The sequence below is a fragment of the Pan troglodytes genome, chromosome 4 (genome assembly GCF_028858775.2).
Source record: "Pan troglodytes isolate AG18354 chromosome 4, NHGRI_mPanTro3-v2.0_pri, whole genome shotgun sequence".
Lineage (NCBI taxonomy): Eukaryota > Metazoa > Chordata > Mammalia > Primates > Hominidae > Pan > Pan troglodytes.
This window is the reverse complement of record NC_072402.2, coordinates 129682019-129703935: the sequence shown is the minus strand read 5'-3', so window position 1 is coordinate 129703935 and position 21917 is coordinate 129682019. Positions and strand designations below refer to the sequence as shown.

General features: G+C 36.7%; 1 protein-coding gene across 2 annotated transcripts in view; it reads left to right on the top strand.

The window, feature by feature from the left end:
- Window positions 1–21917, top strand: part of MEIKIN (meiotic kinetochore factor) — a 136497-nt gene that overhangs the window by 5939 nt on the left and 108641 nt on the right. For both annotated transcript variants that reach the window (XM_024356728.3, XM_016953735.4), the window contains exons 5-6: window positions 6113–6241; window positions 17515–17634. In XM_024356728.3, coding sequence (XP_024212496.1) covers window positions 6113–6241; window positions 17515–17634 — 249 coding nt within the window. The remainder of the gene's footprint in view (window positions 1–6112; window positions 6242–17514; window positions 17635–21917) is intronic.

Here is a 21917-nt window from a genome sequence, read left to right as displayed (position 1 = left end):
GCTTGTATTCTGAGAGTTCATTTGCTGATTGATATTTGAAACTTGAAATACTTTTTCCCATAATAAAATACTGTGATGGGCTAAGTTTTGAGCAGCCCACAGAATTCTAGTTAACATATGATTTATTGTTTTAATTCTACCTTGGAATCTAGTAACTTTATAACACGTTGAAAAATTAATTAAGGATTTTATATTTAATGTGGAAGATTGAATACACATTTACTTCTCTTTTCTGAAACCCTACTAAAATATCAATAAAGGCATAAAAATGTTGTAAAGCTGTAGGTTCAAAAAGAAGAGACCTCAGCTAGCAACAGATAATTAATGAAAGTTTGGAATGTGGAAGGTAGATTAATGAATTATAATTGACCTAACAGATCTTAAAAAAAAAAAAAGCTGAAAACTAGGTGTCTAGAGTAGAGACAAACCAAGAAACAAACTGATTCAGGCTAAAGGTTCAGGAATTAGAGGCATTACATATTCCTGGAGGAAATCTTTAAAATAAGATTTTTTGGAATCTTCAAAAGTAACAGTTAGATGCTTTGATCCTTTCCCTAACACACTGTGGCCAGGCAACTATGCTTCTTCCCACCCTGGTAGTCTAAGACATTGAAGCAGAGGGACTGGATTCAAGGATACTGTACTGAAAACTAGCAGTGGCCGGGGAGGAAAGGGAATTAAGTGAAAGTCTGTATATTTTGATGTGAAATCCCCAGACCCCTTATGCACTCAGGCAAATACACTCCAACTAGAAGATTAGAGGATTCCTCTTTTGGAAGTTTCTGTCCCCAGGAGAAGACTGGAATTTGTGCGTTCTGGTAATATGGCCTGGTCCCTGTCTAAATACTCTTCAGTAAAATCCACTTCTTCCTAAGCCCCAGTTATTATGCCATTTTGGTACTTCATTCTCGAACATTCAAGAATTAGCAGACATTTTAAGTAAACATTTAAAATAACAGCTACTAAATAAAAGAAACTTGAAGGACAATGACAATACAAGAAAAATCTTTTAAAAAGCCACAGTTTCATTAATATCCTCAGGATGATGAAAAAATGTTATGTCCATGAAACAAGTGCAGGCTCTTGTAAAAAGTGTTCAGAACAAAAAAATTCGTTAAAAAATAAAAATATGAAATCAGAAAACATTCTGTAGAATTGGATGATAAATTTAAGGAAATATTCCAAAAAGTTGAACAAACATGAAAGAGAAGATAAAGGATAGAAATAGCATCAGTGGTGACACAACTCCATAAGTCTACAAAAAAACCACTGATTGTACACTTTAAAAGGGTGAGTTTTGGCCAGGCATGGTGGCTCACCCCTGTAATCCTAGCACGTTGGGAGGCCGAGGCGGGTGGATTGCCTGAGCCTAGGAGATCGAGACCAGCCTGGGCAACACGGTGAAACCCTGTCTCTACTAAAATACAAAAAATTAGCCGGGCATGGCAGTGTGCACCTCTAATCTCAGCTACTCGGAATTTTTGAGGCAGGAGAATTGTTTGAACCTGGGAGGCGGAGGTTGTAGTGAGCTGAGATCACACCATAGCACTCTAGCCTAGGTGAGAGAGCGAGACTCCATCTCACAAAAAAAAAAAAAAAGGGGGGTGAGGGGCGAGTTCTATGGCATGTGAATTATATCTCAATAAAGTTGTTATTTTAACAAGAAAAATAATTAGAAGATGAGTCCAATGATTCTAACATCTCAAAAACAGTAGTTCAGACATTATAGAGTAAACAGAAGGAAAATTATTAAACACACAAAGCTAGAAATTTTCCTAGAATTAAAAATGGTCATGAGTGTATTTACTGAAAGAGCCATTCAGATTCTGAATAGTATGAACAGAGATACTGAGAGCCAAGTTTGGACGGTGCAAACTGTGCTCACCCCAATAAATGAAAAAAAATCACACCAAGTTACAACATTATATAATTTTTAAATTCTCAGGATAGAGAAATTTATTAGTTTTCCAAAGAAAAAATAATCAGTTGCAATAAGCGATCAAGAATATCAATGGCATTGGACTTCTGAAGAACAACTCCAGAAGGTAGAACATGGTGGAGAGAAAAACGTATTCAGAATTCTGAAGAACACTGATTTTGCAGAGTCAAGATGGACTCCCACTCAAAAGTTGTCCTGGATGTCAACACTGATTATGCCATCCACACACCAAGAAGGTATGGAAAGGTATATTACTCATATAACGAGCCTTTCTCGGGGGAAAGGTGACTCCAAGCAGGACTGAAAATGACTTGAGAATGCAGGGGAAGGAGACCTGGCCTGTAGTTTTCATGATGTTAAGAGGATTGGACCAGGTTGAGGTTTCCTGTGCATGGTTTAAACTTGCTACCATTGCCAAAAGATGGAACACCAAGGCTCTCTTGTCACCCAGATGTGAAGTGGGAAGGGGAAGAGGGAACAGTGAGGTTTAAAAGCTGTCACACATCAAAAAATTGAATCAGTCTCTTAAATATACTAACCTAGAATTCTTACCCAACCAAACTGTCACTCAGTTGTTAGGATAAAGGAATTTTTAGACACATATTCTTTGTACCTTTTCTCAGAAATGAAGCAGATGTTCGTGAACCAGGAAATAAATCAATAAGGAAGAAATCATGGGATCTAGGAATCAGAGTCTCATATCTAATACAGGAAATACATGAATTTCTTAGGATAATGGTAAAGGGAAATACCAAGAAGACAACTGTGTAGGATGCATAGAGGACAAACAGTCCAAATTTGAGCAAATGGATTGAGATCTCCAATAGCTATACTTTTTTAAAAAAGAAGAAAAGACAGAAGAAGAGGGATAGAGGGAGGAAAATAAAAAATAGATAACCTGGTGTTTTTAAAAGTATTGAGAGGAAATTTATACTCTTGGGAAAAGTTGGAACAAGGCCGGGCGCTGTGGTTCATGCCTGTAATACCAGTACTATGGGAGGCCAAGGTGGGAGGATTACTTGAGGTCAGGAGTTCAAGACCATCTCTACTAAAAGTACAAAAAATTAGCCAGGCGTAGCAGCACGCACCTGTAATCCCAGCTACTCAGGAGGCTGAGGTGGGAGGATTGGTTGAGCTTGGGAGGCGGAGGTTGCAGTGACCCAAGATCCTGCCACTACACTCCAGCCTGGGTGACAGAGTGAGACTCCGTCTCAAAAAGAAAGAAAAAAAAAGTTGGAACAAAATAGTACTTAGTATTAATACTTAATAAGCACTTAGAAAACAAATTTTAAAATTAGGTAATAAATAGCTCAAAGGAAAAGAAATTGTAGCAAAAAGGTGATGAATGTGGCTCACAGTATAGGGCTTGGCTACGAGTATATTTGAATAGTCATAATAATAGAAACATTGAATGCATTTAATTTAGAAATGTAAGGGAGGTGCCTATCAAAAGAAATCATTAGTAGAGTTGAAAGTAGTTGTCTCTAGCGAGTAGAAAATTATGATGGGGAGATATGATACAAGAGATTGCAGTTTTTGCTATAAGCCTTGTAGAACTATTTGTCATTTTAACAATGAACAATTTGATAAAAATATATTTTTAAATTGCATTTACATTTCTAACTTGTGACACCAGGACAGCCTCCCACTGATACAGCATTAACATTTATTATTTTTTCTACTCAACTACCCAGATGGTGGGCTTACCTTATTTCTGAGCCTGGCTTGAGTTCTGGGGCTTGGTGTTAAGGATAGCTCAGCTATGAGGGGTATTCATGAAATTTTGAGAAATGGAAGGCAAGACAGATACAATATGTGGATGGGAAGGATGAAGACAGTGTGAGAAGGATAAAAGTTAGCAAGGACAGGGACAGGACACTCTAGGGCAGTTGGAGAAGGGAAAGCAAAAGATGCTCAGAGGGACAGCCTACTACTCTTGACAGTTGAGGATATGGAGAAGGATGGCAGATTGAGTCAGTCAATTTAAGTGTTGCAATGGCAGCTGGAGAAGATGGCTAGGTAGAAAACAATTCTCATTTTTAACAAGGGAGTTGGCATAGGAGAAAAATTTGTGGTGAGGTCTTAGGAGGAAGGACAAAGAGTTAGTTGTCTCAAGTAGGTAGTGGATGAGCAGAGATAGGTGTAAGTTAGTTCCAGGGCAGGAAATAATAGGTTTTCAGAACAATGCTCCCCTTTGATCTCTTACTCACCACCCCCGACCCCGGCAACCAGTTTCTATCAGTGTTGATCTCTATCTTGTCATATTGGAAATGTTTAATAAATGTAGACTAAATATAGCAGAGCACATTTTCCCTTTTCTTACCAAATCTCTGGTTCTCCTCAACTTTTAGTACTATGTTCTGTCACCATCATTTATTGGACAGTTCTTCATTCTAGTCCACTCCCATAGGAATGACTTTAAGACTGCTGAGTCTGGGAAGATTCTCTGTTCAAATATTTGTCCATTTTCTTATTGAGGATTTGTTTTCTTATTATTGAGTTTTCATAGTTCTTCATATTCTGGTTTTTCTTTCTTTTTTTTTTTTTTGTAGAGACGGGGTTCCACTATGTTGCTCAGGCTGGTCTCAAACTCCTGGGCTCAGATGATCCTCTCACCTTGGCATCCCAAAGTGCTGTTATTACAGGCATGAGCCACTGTGCCGAGCCAGTTCTTTACATTCTGGATTTCAGTCCATTTGCAAATGTTTTCTCCCTATCTGTAGCTTGTCTTTTTTTTTTCTTTTTTCTTTTGTTTTGGATGGAGTCTCACTCTGTCGCCAGGCTGGAGTTCAGTGGCCGATCTTGATCTTGATTCACTGCAACCTCCACCTCCTGGGTTCAAGAGATTCCCCTGCCTCAGGTTCCCAAGTAGCTGAGACTACAGGTGCATGTCGCCACGCCCAGCTAATTTTTGTACTTTTAGTAGAGATGGGGTTTCACCATGTTGGCCAGGATGGTCTCTATCTCTTGACCTCGTGATCTGCCTGCCTCGGTCTCCCAAAGTGCTGGGATTACAGGCGTGAGCCACTGCACCCAGCCTATAGCTTGTCTTTTAATAGTCTCTTTTGAAGGGAAGTTTTAAATTTTGCTGATGTCCAAATTATCAGTGCTATTGTTTTATGAATCTTTTTTAGTGTTATATAAAAAAATTCTATGCATAACTCGGTGTTACAATTTTCTCCATTTTTCAAAAGAAGTTTTAGAGTTTTAGGAATTACAGTTAGATATATGATGCATTTAGAGTTAATTTCTTTACATGATGGAAGGTATGAGTGCAAGTTTTTTTATTTTGTTTTTTTATATGGATACCTAGTTGTTCCAGCACATTTTGTTTAAAAGACTATCCTTTCTCCACTGAATTGCCTTTACATATTGGTCAAAAATCAGTTGCTTATCTATATGTGAGTCTATTTCCATGCTCTCTTATTAAATTCCTTTAATATATTTGTGTATGTGTAGGCTCGTTGTTTTTTAGATGAAATAACTAGAATCACCCTTTCCTCAGCTAGTTAGCTTACAATTAGTGGGTTACTTATATATAAAACTTAAATTTTGGCTGGGCACGGTGGCTCACGCCTGTAATCCTAGTACTTTGGGAGGCCAAGGCAGGTGGATCATGAGGTCAGGAGTTCAAGACCAGCCTGGCCAACATGGTAAAACCCCGTCTCTACTAAAAATACAAAAAAAAAAAAAATTAGCCAGGACGGTGGCACATTCCTGTAATCCCAGCTACTCGGGAGGCTGAGGCAGGAGAATTGCTTGAACTGGGACCCGGGCGGTGGAGGTTGTAGTGAGCCGAAATCGTTCTACTGCACTCCACCCTGGGCTATAGAGTGAGACTCGGTCTCAAAAAAAAAAAAATTAAAACATTAAATTTTTGAGCCAAGAATCACAACTGAACCAAACTAGAGAAAAGGAGTAAGTTGTAAAACTTTGAAAAACAACAAAAGGGGATTATAACAAATTTATCACCATCAAAAATAGAATGATTGTCCAAGATCAAATTAAAATAGTTTAAAATATTATGCCTTTTTAGTTGTATGTAGAAGCAGTTTTGTGTTCTAGTAATAATATATAACTAAGCATGTACATTTCCATACATTTCAATTTTTAGGATTTCACATCTGTTTTGTATCAAAAGATTTATCCATTTTTTTTTCCTTTATTCTACAGGATTAAGTTTGCACCATGGTATGGCCAGTTCTCTTCTGAGCTATTCAGTCACAGACTCTTATGCAGAATACGAGAGTTTTGAAGAGAGCTTTCCATCACCTGAACTGTTCAGAAAATCAGATTATTTAGGTGAGAAAGTAATTCCAACCTTAAATTGCTCTACTATAGAAATTATTCTTTTGTCCACAAATCCTCCAATGAATAAACGTCCCTTTCGAGAAGGCATACTCCTCTTCCTCACCAACACCTCACTTCCCTGACCATTACCCGTTGTGTTTCATTCCCAGTCACATAGGACTAATAGAGCAAAAGCCCTCAGATCAAGGAAGGATGAAGAAATGTCATTTAGCATTTATATGTAATACACATCCAATTCTTAACCAATTTTGCATCTAATGAATGTATACTTGTTCTCTTGAACCATATGTTATCTTTTTTTTCCTGTACTTATCTTACTTTTCAGCAAATAACTTAAATGTTAGCTAGGCCAAGTCCCTGCTTGAATTTTCTCCACAAATTAAGAGTTATTTACATTTATCATACATATAAATATAGCCTTTGGTTAATGATGGCAGATCAAATACATGCCTTACTCTGCAATCTTGCAATGGCAGAAAACAGCTTTTTCTTTAAAGTAATACACTCATAAGGACAAAGATAATTGAAAAAAAGAAAGTACAAAGTTTGGAAGGTTAATCAGGTGGTCTGATACAGCAGATCTAAGAAAGCGGAGTCCTAAACCAACAATGTGAATACCCCAGAAACAAGCCAATTTGCACTATAGTATCACAGAAAAGCTCATAATTTGGTTGTGCCAAATGCTTGTAAATAGATGTCAAAAACATGAAAGATGTGGTTAACTGCTCCTTTCCTGCTCAAAGGGAGCCTGGAGATTTATTCTTTAGAATATTTTGAAACAGGGACTCTAGACTGGAGAATACTAGGTCCTTTTAATAGCGGGGATACTGTGGTATTTTGAAATGTCAATCCCAATTATTCGTTTCTCTGTAGTATTATATTCATACCCTCGAAATGGGTGGAGTATACTTTTCCACTCTCTGGCTTTGGGATTGGCCATGTCACTTGCTTTCTGCAACAAACACAATTTAAGAAAAGCTTTCAAATTGCTTAAATGGTTGGGCTTGTCTTCTTGCACTTTTGCCATTATCATGAGAATGTACCCTAATTAGCTTCTGCCTCTCTCGTGGAACCCCAGAATGAGAGTTACAGAGTGGAGCAGTCTAGGCAACCAGCTCACTTCAGAGAGCTGCCCCAGCTGATCTGCAGATCTGTAATCTGAGTTACCTGAGCCAACTAAAAGACATGGAAACAAAAAATAAATGCTTCTCACTTTGTGCCACTGAGATTTTGTGGTTGTTTATTAAAACGGCCAAAGCTGACTGCTGCAGATAATGTACTGAATTTGGAAGAGGGAATTAAGTAAAAGTGTACATCCTAAATTATGGGATCTGCTCACCCAATGCTTATTTCCACCCCATCCCAGCAGCCCATTTTTCTTGTCAGCTTCCCAGACTTAAACCTTCTGTTGAGAAAATGGAAGATTATTTTCTCAGGAACTGAGTACCCCAGAAGAAAATATCTAAAGATACTGACCCCAGGAGTCCTCAATGAAACTGACCAGGTGGAAGACCCTACAGTGAAGCCAACTATGTGACAAGCCCCACCTAGGCCATAGGGATACCACTTAGCCTTTTAGGACCCACTTTTAAATATGAACAGAGAGCCAAGGATCACCAGACTTCTGAGGAAAGCCTCTAACATTAAAAAGAGATATCAAAACAAAACAAAATGTGAGAATGGTGTCAGCAAGATGTTGAAACAGGCAGCCATGGATCTGCCTACTCCTTATGGACACACCAATTCAACAGCAATATATGGACCAGTTCCCTTTGTGAAAAATTCAGAAAATAGTCGACAGGCGCCTGCATCCTGGGAAGCATGGGGCCAGCCACATCAAAGCCAGTAGGAAAATTTGAGACATCCTCACCATAATTCCTACTCCTAGCACAGCATTATACAGTTGAGAGGAAACCCATACCACAGCTTTCAGCTTCTCCCTGAGGGGAAGAGCAAGATAAGGGACTTGACAATACATCCAGTGTTCTGAATTCTCTGAGGGATGCCTGAGGGAACTGATTTCGGTCTTGCCTGTCTCAGAGTGCTGATGGGACCCAACATACCCAAGGTGATTGGTGACTGCTGAGAACAAAGATGACAATTTGGTCTAGGACACAAACATTTGCCATAGGCTCTCCACCTAGCTCAGTGCAGAGTGAGTGGGGGAAAAAAAAGATTCCAGCTTCTCCCTCGGGAGAGAAAGAGTTGGACTTTGTGTCCAATGTTCCAACTTTTCAAGGGATGTTCTTGGGACTACCTTCTGTCACACCTGTCTTACAATGTTGACAAGATCTGACATATTGTAAATGCCTGGAGGCTGATAACAACAAAGACAGTGGTTTGGACTAGCACAAAGATTTGAGAGATCCCTGGGTAGGCTTATTCATAAGGGTCTTCTGTACAATGCCAGACTGGGAGAAGTGGCTGTTATTTTCTAATGTGTAGATGCTGATACAAGTAAAATTGTCCAGGAAAATTAAGAAGCAGGGAAACATGGTCCAAGCAAAGGAACAAGATAAATCCCCAGAAACTGACCCTAATGAAATGGAGATATACAAATTGTCTGGCAACTAATTCAAAATAATCATTAAAAAGATGCTCAACAAGTTGAGAACAATACATGAACCAAATAAGAATTTCAACAAAAAGAAACTTTTAAAAAGAACAAAATAGGAATTTTTGGAGCTGAAGAATACTATCACTGAACTGAGGCCAGGCACAGTGGCCCTTGCCTATAATCCCAATGCTTTAGGAGGCTGAGGTGGGAGGATCACTTGAGCCAAGGAGTTTGACGTTACGGTGAGCTATGATTATGCTACTGCACTCCAGCCTGGGTGACAGAGCAAGACTGCTCTAAAAAAAATAAAAAAGAATAAAAGAAAAATTCAGTAGAGCAATATAACAGCACACTAGCTCAAGAAGAATAAAGAATTAGTGAGCTTGAGGACAGGTCATTTTTAAAGACTCCAAAAGCAATTGCAAGAAAAACAAAAATTGATAAATGGGACCTAATTAAACTGAAGAGCTTCTGCACAGCAAAATAAACTATCAACACAGTAAACAGACAACCTACAGAATGGGAGAAAATATTTGCAAACTATGCATCCAACAAAGATCTAATATCCAGAATCTATAAGAAATTTAAATCAGCAAGCAAAAAAATGATCCTATTAAAAAATGGGCAGAGGACATGAATATAAAGAAGACTAAAGAAGTATGTCTTCTTCTCATTAGAGAAATGCAAATCAAAACTGCAATGAGTACCATTGCATACCAGTCAAGGTGGCTATTATTAAAAAGTCAAAAAATAATGTGTTTGTGAGATTGTAGAGAAAAGGGAAAGCTTATACACTGCTGGTACACAGGAGGAATGGGAATGTAAATTAGTTTGGCCAATGTGGAAAGAAGTTTGCAGATTTCTCAAAGAACCTAGAGCTATCATTTGACCCAACAATCCTATTACTGGATATATTTCCAAAGGAATCATTCCATAAAGACACATGAACACATGTTTGTTGCAGCTATTTTCACAATAGCAGAGACGTGGAATCAACCTAAATGCCCATCAGTGGTAGACTGGATAAAGAAAGTGTAGTACACGTACACCATGGAATACTACACAGAAATAAAAAAGAATGAAATCATATCTTTTGCATCAACATGGGTGCAGCTAGAGACCATTATCCTAAGCAAATTAATGCAGGAACAGAAAACCAAATACCATATGTTCTCATAAGTGGGAACTAAACATTGAGTACACATGGACACAAAGAAGGGAACAGTAGACACTGGGGCTTACTTGAGGTTGGAGGGTGGGAAGAGGGTGAAGATTGAAAAGCTACCCATTGGATACTATGCTCACTATCTGGGTGACAAAATCCATTTGTACACCAAGCCCCAGTGACACACAGTTTTCCCATGTAACAAACGTGCATGTGTACCCCCTATATCTAAAATAAAAGTTGGAAGAAAAATAAAGGTCATTTAGCATTATGCCATTAGTGAAGAAAAAAGAATGAAAAGATTGAAGAAATCCTAAGAGACTTGTGAGCCACTATCAAGCAGACCAACATTTACATTATGGGAGTCCCAGAGAAGAAGAGAGAAAGGACTAGAAAGTGTATTTGAAGAAATAGTGGCTAAAATCATCCCAAATCTGGGGAATGAAATGGACATTTAGATCCAGGAAGCCCAAGGGACCCAAGTAAAAGGAAGCCAAGAAATTCACACTGATAAACACTATAATTGAGTTGTCAAAAGTCATATAGAAAGACAATTTTGAAAGCAGCAAGTAAAAAGTGACTTGACATGTACAGGGGAGCCCCCATAAAACTATGAGTGGATTTCTCAGCAGAAACCTTACAGATCAGAGAGAATGGGATGATATATTCAAAGTGCTGAAAGAAAAATTATCAACCAACAACAGTACACCCAGGAAAACTGTCTTTCAAAAATGGAGAGACAAGGAGTTTCCCAGACAAACAAAAGCAGAGGGAATTTACCATGACTAGACCTGCCTAACAAGTAATGCTGAAAGGAATTATTTAAGTTGAAACTCAAGGATGCTAAACAGTAACATGAAAGTATAAGACTCATTGGTAAAGATAAATATATAGAAAAATACAGAATACAGTAATATCATAATAGTAGTTTACTATTAAGCTCTTCAGTTTAATTAGGTCCCATTTGTCAATTTTTGTTTTTGTTGCAATTGCTTTTGGAGTCTTTAAAAATGACCTGTCCTCAAGCTCACTAATTATTTATAGTATACTATTGCAATAGTAATGTAATAGTAATTGTAATACTGTACAGAATACAGTAATACTGTTATAGTAGTATACCAGAATTAAATCACTTTTAGTTCTGGTATACGAGTTAAAAGATAAAAATGTTAAAAACTAACTGAAGATGTTAATAATACAACATAAAATATATAAATTGTGACATGAATAAAGTGCAGGAGGGGGAGAAGTATAAGTGTAGTTTTTGTATGCAATTGAAATTAAGTTATCAGCTTAGATTGTTACAACTATATAAGATTTTACGTAAGCCCCATGGTCAACACAAACAAAATTCCTATGGAAGAATCACAAAAGAAAAAAGAAAAGCATTATCAATATATACAAAAAGCAGTGGAACACAAAGACAGCACTAAAGGAAAAAGGGACAAAAGAATTACAAGACAGAAACAATTAGTGAAATGACAATAATTAAGTCCTTACCTATCAATAATTACTTTAAATAAGTTAAACTTCCCAATCAAAACACAGAGTGACTGAATGGATAAAAGAACAAGACCTAATGATGTGATGTCTACAAGTGACCCTCTTTAGATTTAAGGATACATACACTAAAAATGGAGAGATGGAAAAAAATATTCCATACAAATGGTAACCAAAAGAGAGCAGCGTGGCTATATTTATGTCAGACAAGATAGACTTTAAATCAAAAACAGTCATGAGAGACAAAGAAGAACAAAAATAATAATAAAAGGGTCAATTCACCAGGAAGATATACAGTTATAAATATGTATGCACCCAACATCAGCATCTAAATATATAAAACAGACATTGACAGACCTGAAGGGAAAAATAGTAATACAATAATTGTGGGATAATTCAATATAACCCACTTTTAACAATGGATAGAACATTCAGACAGAAAACAGGTAAGCAAACAGCAGACTTGAACAGCACTATAGACAACATGGACCTAACATGTATACAAAACATTCTACCTGACAGTGGCAGAATATATATTTCTCTCATGCACAGATAGGACATTCTCCATAATAGATCACGTTATGTCACAAAACAAGTCTTAACAAATGGAAGATTGAAAACATACCAAGTATCTTTTCTGACCATAATGGAACAAAACTAGAAATCAGTAGCAGAAGGAATACTGGAAAATTCACAAATATGTGGAAATTTAACATACTCTTGAATAACCAGTGAGTCAAAGAAGAAATCAAAAGGGAAATTAGAAAATATCTTCGGATGAAAGCACAATATATTAAAACGTGGGATATAGCAAAAGCAGTACTGAGGGAATTTTATAACAATAACTAAATTTAAAAAGAAAAATTTCAAATAAGCTAATGTTACACCTCAAGGAACTAGAAAAAAAGAATGAACAGCCAAAAATTATCAGATAGAAGGAAATAAAATTTAGAGCAGAAATAAATGGAACAGAAAATTGAAAAAAATAGAAAGAAATCAGTGAAACTAAGAGTTGGTTTTTTGAAAAGACAAGTTTGACAAACTTTTAGTTAGATTAAGAAAAGAAGACTCAATAAAATTCAAAGTGCAAGATGAGACATTATACCTGATGCCACAGAAACAAAAATAATCATGAGACTACCATGCCCAATTATAGGACAATAAATTGAATAACCTAGAAGGAAAGAAGAAATTCCTAGAAACATATAACCTATGTCATGAAGAAATATGAAATCTGGACAGACCTATAACTAGTAAGGAGATTGAACCAGCAATCAAAAACCTTCCAACAAAGAAAATCCAGGAACAGATGGCTTCACTGGTGAATTCTACCAAACATTTAAAGAATATTTAATTCTAATTCTTAAACTCTTCTAAAAAATTAAAGAGGAGAAGACACTTTCAAACTAATTCTTTAAGGCCAGCATTACCCTCATACTAAAGCGAGGTAAATACTACAAGCAAAGACAACTGTAAGACAATATCCCTGATGAACATAGATGTAAAAATCCTCAACAAAATACTAGCAATTGAAATTCATCTCTGTATTAAAAGGATCATACACCATGACCAGGTGGCATTTATCTCTGGAATGCAAGGATGGTTCCAAATACAAAAATCAACTAAAGTGATACACTACATTAACAGAATGAAGGGTAACAATTACACGATAATTTCAATAGATGCAGCAAAATGATTTGACAAAATTCAACATCTTTTATGATGAAAACTCTCAAACTAGGAACAGAAGGCAATTACCTCAACATAATAAAGACTGTATATGAGAAGCCCATAGCTAACATCATACTCAGTAGTAAAAAACTGAAAGCTTTTCCTCTAAGATCAGGAAGTATGCTGAATACTTTCATTCAGCATAGTCCTAGTCACAGCAATTAGGCAACAAAAAAATAAAAGCGTCTGAATTGAAAAGAAGTAAAATAATCTGTTTTTGCAGATGACATGATCTTATATGTGAAACACTAAAGACACCACAAGGCTGAGTGTGGTGGCTCACACCTGTACCCCCAGCACTTTAGGAGGCCAAGGCGGGCAGATCACATGAGATCAGGAGTTTGAGACCAGCCTGGCCAACATGGTGAAACCCCTTCTCTACTAAAAATACAAAAATAAGCCAGCATGGTGGCAGGTGCCTGTAGTCCCAGCTACTCAGGAGGCTGAGGCAGGAGAATCGCTTTAACCTGGGAGGTGGAGGTTGCAGTGGGCCGGGATCATGCCACTGCACTCCAGCCTGAGTGACAGAGCAAGACTCTGTCTCAAAAAAAAAAAAAAAAAACAAAACAAAAAAACCACAAAAACTTATTTGAACGATTAAATGAGTTCGGTAAAATTGTAGATTATAAAATCAACATACAAAAATCAGTTGTGTTTCTATATCCTAGCAATAAACTACCTGAAAAACTACCTGAAAAGGAAATAAAACAATCTCATTTACAATATCATCAAAAAGTATAAAATATTTAGGAATAAATTTAAGAAGTAGAAGATATGTATGCTGGAAAACAATGATGAATAAAATTTAAAAAGATGCAAGCAAATGGATGCACATCCCATGTTTATGAGTTGGAAGACTTAATATTGTTAAAATATCCATACACCCAAAGCAGTCTACAAATTTGATGCAATCTCTATCAAAATCTCAATGGCATTTTTTAACAGAAATAACAAAGCAACCCTGAAGTGTATATGGAACCACAAAGAAGCTCAAATAGCCAAAACAATCTTGAGAAGAACAAAGTAGGAACATCATACTTCCTGATTTCAAAATACATTGCAATGCTATAGTAATTCAAACAGTATGATACTGTCATAAGAGAAATGAATCTGTACATATATGGCCAACTTATCTTTGACAGGATGGAGTGCCAAGAATACAAAATGAGGAAAGGATACTTTCTTCAACAAATGCTACTGGGAAAACTAAACATCCACATACAAAATAATGAAAGTGGACATTGACACCCATACACAAAAATTAATTCAAAATGGATTAAATACTTAAATATAAGACCTTAAGCTGTAAAACTCCTAGAAGAAAACATAGGGAAAAAGCTTCATAACATTAGTCTTAGCAGTGATTTCGTGGATATGATACCAAAAGTATAGGCAACAAGAGCAGTAACGAGTGAGACATCATCCCTTCTGCACAGCAAAAGAAACAATCAACAGAGTAAAGAGATAACCTACCAAAATGGAAGGAAATATTTGTAAATCATATATCTGATAAAGGAGTAAATAATTAAAATGCGTAAGGAACTCTTATAACTGAATAGCAAAACTAAGCAAAAAAGACAACCTGATTGAAAAAATAGACAAATAACTTGAATAGATATTTCTCCAAAGCAGCAGCAGCAATAGCCAGCAAGTATATGAAAAAATGCTCAACATCATTAATCATCAGGAACATGCAAATCAAAACCACAGTATCACCTCACACTTGTTAAAAGGGCTATTACCAAAAAACAAAAAACAAAAGATAACAAATGTTGGCAAGGGTGTGGATAAATTAGAACCCTTGTACACTGTTGGTGGGAATGTAAAATGGCACAGCAGCTATAGAAACAGTATGGAGGTGTCTCTAAAAATTAAAAACAGAATGACCATGTGGTCCATCAATCCCTGTGTGAATATCCAAAATAATTAAAATCAGGATCTCAAAGAGATATTAGCACTCCCTTATTCATTGCAGCATTATTCACAGTAGCTGAGAGGTGGAAAAAACCTAAATGTTTGTTGATAGATGAATGGATAAAGAAAATGTGATGTATAAATACAATGGAATATTATTCAGCCTTAAGAAAGAAATCCTGCAATTTGTGACAACATGGATGAACCTTGAGGACATTATGTTAAATGAAATAAGCCAGTCACAGAGGGTCGAATACTTGATATTTCCACTTATATGAGTTATCTAAAAGAGCCAAACTCATAGAAGCAGAGAGTAGGATGATGTTTGACAGGATCTGGCAGGAAAGGAAAATTGGGAGTTGCTATCAATGGGTATTAAGTTTCACTTACACATGTAGGAGTTGAGCTCTAGAGAGCTGCTATAGAACACTGTGCCTTTAGTTAACAACACTGGATTGTACACTTAAAAGTTTGAGTGTAGATCTCATGTTAAGTGTTCTAACTATAAAAATAATTTTAAATATTAAAATGTTTAAACTTTTAAAATTAAAAAAATCTTGAAACAAGGAAATTAAGTAGGAGGAAAAAGAATCAAGGAGAAATAGGAACAAGGAGAGGAAAATATTTTTAAAAATCTTCATTGAGATAAGAAAATATGTATTTTATCTGTTAAATAAGAATAGGATGCTATGAAGAAGAGGCTGTTCTAAGAAAAATGAAGTGCAAAAGCAGAATGGAAAACTCAGTAAAAGGATTAAAATATTAAGTTGAGATTTACCAGAAAAAAAAATCATAAGAAAAAAAGGAGGAAAAAAGAGGAGAAAATAAAGAAAAAAAAGATTAAAATTTAGAGGAAAAAAATATAAGATAGAAGAACAGTATATGAAATCCAACATCAAATAATAGGAGTTCCAGGAAAAGATAACAGAAAAAAGGGAAGAAAATTATTAAGAAATAATTCAAGAACATTTTTCGAGCTATAAATTATGAGTTTCCAGGTTAAAAGGACCATAGTGTGCCTAGTACAGTAGATGAAAAACACCAAGGCACAGCATTAGAAATTCTAAAACACCTGGGAGTGGAATAAATGGAATGGATTTATGCAATTTGGTAGCATTTGAGATTAGATAGATTTAAAAATATAGAGGGACCAGGAGTGGTAGCACACACCTGTAATCACAGCACTTTGGGAGGCTGAGGCAGGCGGATTGCTTGAGGTCAGGAGTTCGAGACAAGCCTGGCCAACATGGCGAAACTGTCTCTACACAAATAAAATGTTAGCCGGGTGTGGTGGTGGATGCCTGTAATCCCAGCTACTCAGGAGTCTGAGACAGGAGAATCACTTAAACCCAGGAACCGGAGGTTGCAGTGAGCCAAGATCACACCACTGCATTCTAGCCTGGGCGACAGAGCAAGACTCTGTCTCAAAAAAGTGTGTGTGTGTGTGTGTATAAAACTAAACAGATGAGGAAAGGGACTTGTATTGACTCCAGGAAAAACAAAAGGTGGTTTTGATATACCACCAGAGTAAACAGCATTTTTATAACATTTTATCATCATATGTCTATATGAATATTGATCTAACTTAATATATGATATAACAATATGGGAACAATGGGAGAGGTAGGAAAGGGGGGGATGGGCGAATATACAGGGAATAGCCTTATTCCATAGTGGGAAGTCACTAGAAAGATTAAAACTGATATTAAGTAATAGCAGTTTACATACAGTTGTCCCTTGGTATCCATGGGGGTTGGTTCCAAGACCTCCCTTGGATACCAAAATCTGTGGATGCTGAAGTCCCTGATATAAAATGGCATGGTATTTGCATGTAACCTATACACATCCTCCTATATACTTTAAATAATCTTTAGATTACTTATAATACTTAATACAATGTAAATGCTATGTAAATAGTTGTTATACTGTATTGTTTAGCAAATAATGACAAGAAAAAAAAGGCTGTATATGTTGAGTATGGATGCAATTTTTTTCCTGAATATTTTCAGTCCATGGTTGGTTGAATCCACAAATGTGGAACTCATAAATACAAAGGGCTGACTGTATGTTATTTAGTGATGCGATTTTTAATGGCACATAGGTATAACATATATAAAATATAACAGGCAGCTCACATGTGTGCTACCTGTCTCTTAGATCAATAATCCGCATGGTAGAAAAGTCTAGAGAGGAAGGCAGGGTAAGAGAACCAGAATAGACTATAGATTATTTACTATATTGATCCATCAAGGCTTATTTTTTTCTGTCTCATCCAAAACCTTCAAATATAATACCATCATTTAGTATGGGCTGGGGGCCTAAGGTGGGGTAGGGAGTAACCCATCATTTGTAGGCTGTTGTTCAAAGTCTTACACTATTTCTTCTCTGCTGTTTTAGACTGGGAGTGTCCCAACTTGGAAGAACACATGCAGTGGAAGAATTCTACTCTTCTGGATACCAGTAAAGCAGTAGCAATAGAGAAGGCACCACAGTTTTCAAATGTCTCTGCAATTTTCAGTGAGTTGCACACACAGGGGAACATTTCTCATCTATGTTGGAAAAGCAAAGTATTTTTTCTCTTGAATGATTTCTAAGCTAAGTCTATCAGTTGGATTGCCTTTGGCTACAGATAATATCTAATAATAGCATAAGTATGTATGAGTTTACTTTTTTATTTATTTTGAGATGGAGTCTCACTATGTTGCCCAGGCTGGAGTGCAGTGGCATGATTTAGGCTCACTGCAACCTCTGTCTCCCAGGTTCAAGCAGTTCTCCTGCCTCAGCCTCCCTAGTAGCTGGGGTTACAGGCACGTGCCACCACAGCTAGTTAATTTTTGTATTTTTGTAGAGATGGGGTTTCACCATGTTGGCCAGGCTGGTCTTGAACTCCTGACCTCAGGTGATCTGCCTGCCTTGGCTTCCCAAAGTGCTGGGATTACAGGTGTGAGCCACTGCTCCCGGGCACATCAAGCTAATTTAAACAATTTTTTCTAGAGATGGAGTCTCGCTATGTTGCCCAGGCTGGTCTCAAACTCCTGGCCTCAAGCAATTCTTCTACCTTGGCCTTCCAAAGTGCTGAGATTATAGGCATGAGCCATTGCACTCAGTCTTGTATAACTTTTTATTTTGAACTATTTTTAGACTTTTCATTTAGTCTTTCTTTTTTTCTGTTTCATGATCCTATCCTGGATCCCATGTTGCATTTAATTGTTGTTTCTCCCTAGTCTCCTGCAGTTTGTAATAGTTCCTCAGTCTTTCAGATTACTGATGTTATTTTGTAGAATGTCCCTTAGTTGGGATTTGTCTTGATGTTTCCTCGTGATAGGAATGAAGTTGTGGCTGGGTGCAGTGGCTAACACCTATAATCCCAGCACTTTGGGAGACTGAGGTGGGAGGACTGCTTGAGGCGAGGAGTTTGAGACCAGCCTGGGCAACATAGTGAGACCTCTATCTCTACAAAAAATAAAAAATGAGCCAGATGTGACGGTGCACGCCTGTAGTCCCAGCTACTCAAGAGGCTGAGGTGGGCAAATGAGAGGATTGCTTGAGCCCAGGAGGTCAAGGCTACAGTGAGCCACGTTTGTACCACTGAACTTCTGCCAGGGTGACAGAATGAGGATCTTCTCAAAAAAAAAAAAAAAAGGAATGAAGTTATGCAGTTTTTGGTAAGAATACCACAGAAATGATGTTGTGCCTTTGCAGTGTATCATATCATATCAAAGGGTTCATGATGTCCCCCCATTTTTATTTGAAGAATATTATGTCTTATTAGTGGTGATGGTAAATTTCATCATTTAGTTAAGGTGGTATCTGCTGAATTTCTCCAATTAAAGATTATGTTTTCTCTTTGTAATTTTTGAATATCTACAAAAAGATAGTTTGAGACTGTAAACTCTGTTTCTCCTCAAACTTTATTTCACTAATTTTAGCAGCCATCAGAGGAGCCAGCTGACTTCAACCTTTATTACTGTGATGTTTGTCCAAGGGTGATTTTTTATTCTGTTCTTTCCTGCTACCTTTATTAATTGGAATTCTACTGTAAAAGAAGAACTTTCTCTTTTCTGCCATTTGTTTGTTTATTTGATTACTTATTCAGTGTAGACTCATGGATATTTATTCTATGGTTTGAAATCCAATACTTTCATCATTCGTTCATTTATTTATTTATTTATTTATTTATTTATTTATTTCTAGTATATATGTATAGAGTAGTTTCAGAAGTGTTAACCCAGGCTCCTGTAAGAAACACATTTAGTAAATAAATTACAGCATTTGCATACAGTTCTTTTTGTCTTTAGCATTACAGCATCCAGTCAAAATACTAATTTTCCAAAGTTACGTAAGTTCATTTTCTCCCCACCTCCCTTAGCATATGAGAAGTTATTCACTTGTAATATGTATAGCTAGACTCATTTGTTATTGATTCACTTTTGCATTCACCTTTCTTGTTTGGTTTTGTTTATGTATTCAGGAATATGAAATATTACTATGGTTTTAAGAGTCATAGCTATATAAAAAGGTATTCTCAGAAAATTGTCACTTTCTCCTTCTTCCAGCTACCATTCTTCTCTTCTTTCTACCCCTTTCTCATTTACCCCCTGTGGGTAACTGGTCTTTTTCGTTTTTGGCTTATCCTTCCTGTGTTTCTTTTGTACAAATCAGGAGATATCCATGTATTTCTTTATATCCTCTTCTTTGTTACATGAAGGGTACCGTGCTATATAGCTACTCTTTTTTCACTTTGATTTTTCCACCTAACAGTGTGTACTGGAAATCACTCCACATTGGTTTACATAAAGATCTTCCTTTTATTTTTTACAGCTGCATAGTACTCCACTCTGTGGATGTACTTTTATTTATTCAAAAATACCTATAAATTGGGTATTTAGGTTTTTCGCCAATATTTTGCCACCATCAACAATACTGCAATGAGTAAACTTATGATATATATTTTCATGTTATTGGCAGTGTGTCTTCAAGGTAGATTTCCAGAGGTAGGATAGCTGGGTCAAAAGGTAAGTGCATATATCATTTTATTGGATATTGCCAAATTTTCCTCCAGAAGTATTATAACAGTTTGCATTCCCAACAGCAGTGTGTTAAAGTGCTGGTCTCATGATATCCTTACCAACAGAATGTGTTGTCATTTTTTTTTTAATTTTTGCTACTCTCATAGGTGACAAATGGTATCTCTGTGCTATTTTAACTTGCATTTCCATGATTATATGTGAGTTTAAACATTTTTCATATGTTTAAGGGCCATTTTTATTTGAAGAATATTGGCCTTTTGTCTGTGGTATATATTATGAATATTTTGTCCCAGTTTGTCAGTTGTCTTTTTGTTCATGGTATTTTTTGTCATGCAAAAATTTTTTATTCATATTGGGTTTATGTTTCTCCCATACCAGCCCAGAGCTAGTGTAGCAGTTCTCTAATATCATCAAGATCATAGGGTCTTATGTCAACATACAACCAAGTGTATTGGCTTGTTCCCCATAGTTGCAAGGTGGTTGCTAAACTCTAGGTGTCACAGCCATGTTCTTGGTAGAAAGAATGAGAGAGGGCAGGAGTAGCCCCACATGTATTCTTTTATTGGAAGAAGAAAAGCTTTCCCAGAAATTCCCAGCTGACTTCTACTTTGGTCTATTGGCCAGAACTGGGTCATGCATCTGTCTACCACCAGGGAGGCTGAGAAACCAAGTATTTTGCTTTCCTATCCTCTATTGTGGTAGAAGGCAAGGAAAATGAAGAAGGGGAGTAGGAATGGATATTGTCATCCCACCTATTAGAGCCTGCCACTAAGAAAGGGTCATATTAGTCAAAGAACATTGAGTTAGGGGTCCTTTATTGGAAAGTTGATAGCTGTCTGGATGGCCATATTTCTACAGTGTTTGAAGGCCTTGTTTTCTGTGTTATGTTTAGTTTGGCAACTCCTTTACTGAAATAAAATTCTCAAAGAAGCAGGCTGTCTCTTTAGCAAATACTTTGGTTAGGATTCTTGTCCATTGCAAATGTCAAAAAATCTAACAGTATTAGGTTAAAAAGGGAATTTGTTACCACATGTACCTGAAAAATTCAGCAATAAATCAGGTGCAAATGCAACTTGATCCAGGGTTTCAAATGATATCGGTAGGATCCATTTCCTCTCTATCTCTTGGCTCAGGATCCCTCTATGTCAGTTATGCTCTCAGACAAGTCCCTTCTTAGAGCAACTTTTGCTGGCTCTGGGCTTACATAATCACAGCCTCAAATACATTGAAAAAAGTGCTTCTCTTTCCCAACAATTTGAACTGAAGTCCTGGACCTTACACATGGGCTTCATTAGTTTATATGCCTTACCCTGAACCAGTCACTTTGTCCAGGGAGATGCAGGGCTCTCACAGCATTGAGTTATAGGCTATGCCTGGACCCTCAGTGGAAAAAAAATGAGGTGACTGTTACCAGCAAAAACAGAGTAGATGCTAGATGATAAGGGTCCACTGTAGCCTTTTATGTTTTGAGAACCTCCCTTTGAGGAAATGCTTAAAGGCATCATTCACTTTGTCTCCTCTTAATTGGTGAGATTTAAAAATTCTAATCTAACATAAGCAAAGTACCACAGAAACTAAAGGTTTTAATTTCTTTAGACAGCTATACCCATGGTTCTTTATATTCCTAGTAATATCTTAATGTACCTGAGGCAGTCAAATGTTGGCTGGCAGAAATTTTCTTGACTAATCAATCTATTAGTATGCATTTCTATATATTTGATACTGGACTAGTATTTGACTATGAGTTTTCTAATTTTTTTTTTTTTTTTG